The 2,844-nt window shown below is 61.0% G+C and overlaps 1 protein-coding gene across 1 annotated transcript; it reads left to right on the top strand.

Moving 5' to 3' along the window:
• Positions 1-2,371: 2,371 nt before the first annotated feature.
• Positions 2,372-2,769, top strand: EMIHUDRAFT_250823 (hypothetical protein; the record flags this gene model as incomplete). Its single annotated transcript, XM_005756177.1, has 2 exons — positions 2,372-2,696; positions 2,753-2,769. The coding sequence occupies 2 exons, from the start codon at positions 2,372-2,374 to the stop codon at positions 2,767-2,769; spliced, it is 342 nt and encodes a 113-aa protein (XP_005756234.1).
• Positions 2,770-2,844: the final 75 nt, after the last annotated feature.

Consider the following 2,844-nt stretch of genomic DNA (forward strand, 5'->3'; position numbering starts at 1 on the left):
CTCTCCCTCTCCCTCTCCCTCTCCCTCTCTCCCTCTCTCTCTCTCTCTCTCTCCCTCTCCCTCTCCCTCTCCCTCTTACTTCCAACCGCCAGCACACCGCCAGACGGGCCAGCCTCCTCCTCCGCGGCCAGGGGCCTGCGCAGCCGCCCACGCCGTCTGCTGCGCAAGCACAGCCGAGTGGCGTGCGGGGTGTGCACGTCTAGATCTCGCACAGCCACGCGGCGGTAGACAATCAGCACGGCCACGTTCGCCAGGGCAAACGGCGAGAGGCAGGGTGTACTCGCTGATGATGCTAGCGACGAGGTGAGCCGAAGGTACCACGTTGTGAAAAGCTGCGGCCGAGAAGTGGGAGGCCGTCAGTGGTGGTGTGAGTGAGACGTGCTCCTTGCGCCGGCTCAACGCGCCTCTCTTCGTTAGCGTCAACGTCGACGCGGGAGCCTGGCTGGATGTCGGTGCAGTGCGCATGTCAGGTATGTGTTGTCAGCGCGCGGGTATGGCGTGGGTGCCGTGAGGGTGGGCATGCGCGTGCGACATCAATCACCAGCAGCGTAGCTGCGGGGGAGCGGGCAGGATGCACCATGCGCCACGAGCCACGAGGCAGCTGCGCTTTGACGCTACAGAATGGGAGACTCCGACAATTGCCCAAATTGCCGTTTACATTCCGTTGCGGAATATGCGGAAAGTGCGGAAAACAATGTGCGTGGGGAGGGCGTTACAATCCTGCTTCTTTCTATCTTGGGCTTTAAAATACCCCGTCAGCAGAGTCCTCCTACGTATCTGAAAGTAGCACATAACACTGAATGAAAATGTCCATCTGTGGCGAGGGTATCGACTACCTTCCTTGCCCTCTACCTCTGGGATGGGAAGGAGTGAGCCTACCAGGTGGCCTTGAAACAACGGTTTCCGCACCGCCTCACGCATCTGCTGATGCGGCCCAAGCTTGCCGCGTTAGCACTGCATCCGGCGCGGCCGCGGGCACCTAACGCGCTTCATTGCTGCCCGGTACGACTGTACTGATCTGGCTTGCGCACCAGTGCTGGCAGGCTCACACCATAGTGCTCCCTTGCCTGCTGGTGTAGGCAACAATACCCTTGCTGGCAAGCTTCACCTCGCGAGCTGCCTCGATGGGGTGCCGAGGCATAGAGATTAGAGTCTCGCCTACGCTGCGGCACAGACACCTGATGAGGACAGCATGATACCACATGAATCTGCCCAGTTGCAGCAAATTCTACTGAACAGTTGAGGGCTGGCGAGAGAGAGACCGTTAAGGAGCGCGAAACGCGCGAGGAAGCCGCGGGCTGCGGGCTCATATACAAGAAGAAAAAGTTGAAAACGAGACTCCTTGTTATCCATAAAAGAGCCACATACATGATATGTCAACCGGCGCACATGCGACGAGAGCGGGCGCCGTTTTTCATTGCCTATTCTAACGAGACACAGAGCAGCGGCACGGGCGTTGCCGATCGAACACGGATTGCTGAGGGCCATGCACAATTCGTGCGGTTATGGGCTGCCACCGCAAAACATGCAAACGACAGGCCACGCCACGTGCGCCACCATATCCAGCTGCGCAGCGGCAACGACTGCCGAGGCGCAGGCCGAGCCGCAGCCTACCCGATGCCCCGCCGACATGCGGCATTGGCCAAAATGCTGGGCATCTCAGGTTAAGGAAGGCAACTTGAAATAGCAAGGAGCATCCTAGAATGCAAAGGGGTAACTCCAGATGCTAGCGCATTCACGAATGCAGTTCGCATTCCAGGATGGTCGACGCATCCTGGAATGCGTGGACCATCTTTGGCACTATGTCAAAACTACAGGGGTAGGCAATGAAACGGAGCTTTGCGCCCTTTCCCACCCGCCGGGGGGGCACCCAGGCCGGCCACCTGATCGGTGGTGGTGGACGGGAGGCGCGAACAGCGCCATCTTGGGGTCTTCACGCCGACCAGTGCTCCCGTCAGTGACCAGGAAGAGGGGCTGCGTGGCCTTCTCAGCCGCCGGCCGCGCGTCCGTGTGGTCTACAGTTAACGAACCAAAAGCCCTGCTTCCGTTTTAACACAAATTGGGTGGCGAACTCGGCGCCCATAGCTCTGGCTCGAGTTTTTGCGATTATGTCGCGAAACGCATTAGCCGCTACATCGAAATTGCCGAGGAAGCCGAAATCACAGCTTCCGCTGTAGCGGCTAATGCGTTCTCCGAGGTCATGATCGTGGGCGGAAAACGAACCGGCACCCCGGCGGGGCACCTTACGGGCTGTGTTAAAACGAGAGCTCAGGTCCCGATTTCACAGTGGGCCGCAGGAAAAGACACGCGACGAACCCGCACCGATCGTGCTGCCGGAGCTAGCTTTGAGGCGCCTTCAAAGCAGGTCGCAATGGCGCCGAAGAAGAAGCCTGCACACGGCCGCAAGGCCAAGGGCGTCATGCAAGGCGCTCATCGTCCTCCAAAGGAGGTCTCTGGTGCAGCCGGCTCGCGCGGTCCGTCTGAGCCCTCGTCACGATCGGAAGCACCACACTACGAGGCTGTCGGCGGCGAGTGGGTGGTGTGCCAAAAGCAGGCGCGCAGTCAGCGAGCTGAAGCCGTTCAAAAGGCCTCTCGCGCGTCTACCGTCCAAAAGGCGCGGCAGCCCGCCGCAGCCGCCGCCTCCAAGGCTGGGCAGACCGCCTCCGCTTGCGTTCGCCAACCCGGCTACGGCAAAGGTCGGTCACCCGCGACCGCCACAGGCGCCAGGACGGCGCAGCGGCCTCGCCTTGAGGACTCGCAGCTGACTAGCGCCGCTGGCGTCGCGACGGGTAGCCTCAGCGTGCAGCTGGCGGAGGCTGCGGCCGCAGACGCACTCGAGGCCCT

This window comes from Emiliania huxleyi (assembly GCF_000372725.1).
Source record: "Emiliania huxleyi CCMP1516 unplaced genomic scaffold EMIHUscaffold_988, whole genome shotgun sequence".
Taxonomy (NCBI): Eukaryota; Haptophyta; order Isochrysidales; family Noelaerhabdaceae; genus Emiliania; species Emiliania huxleyi.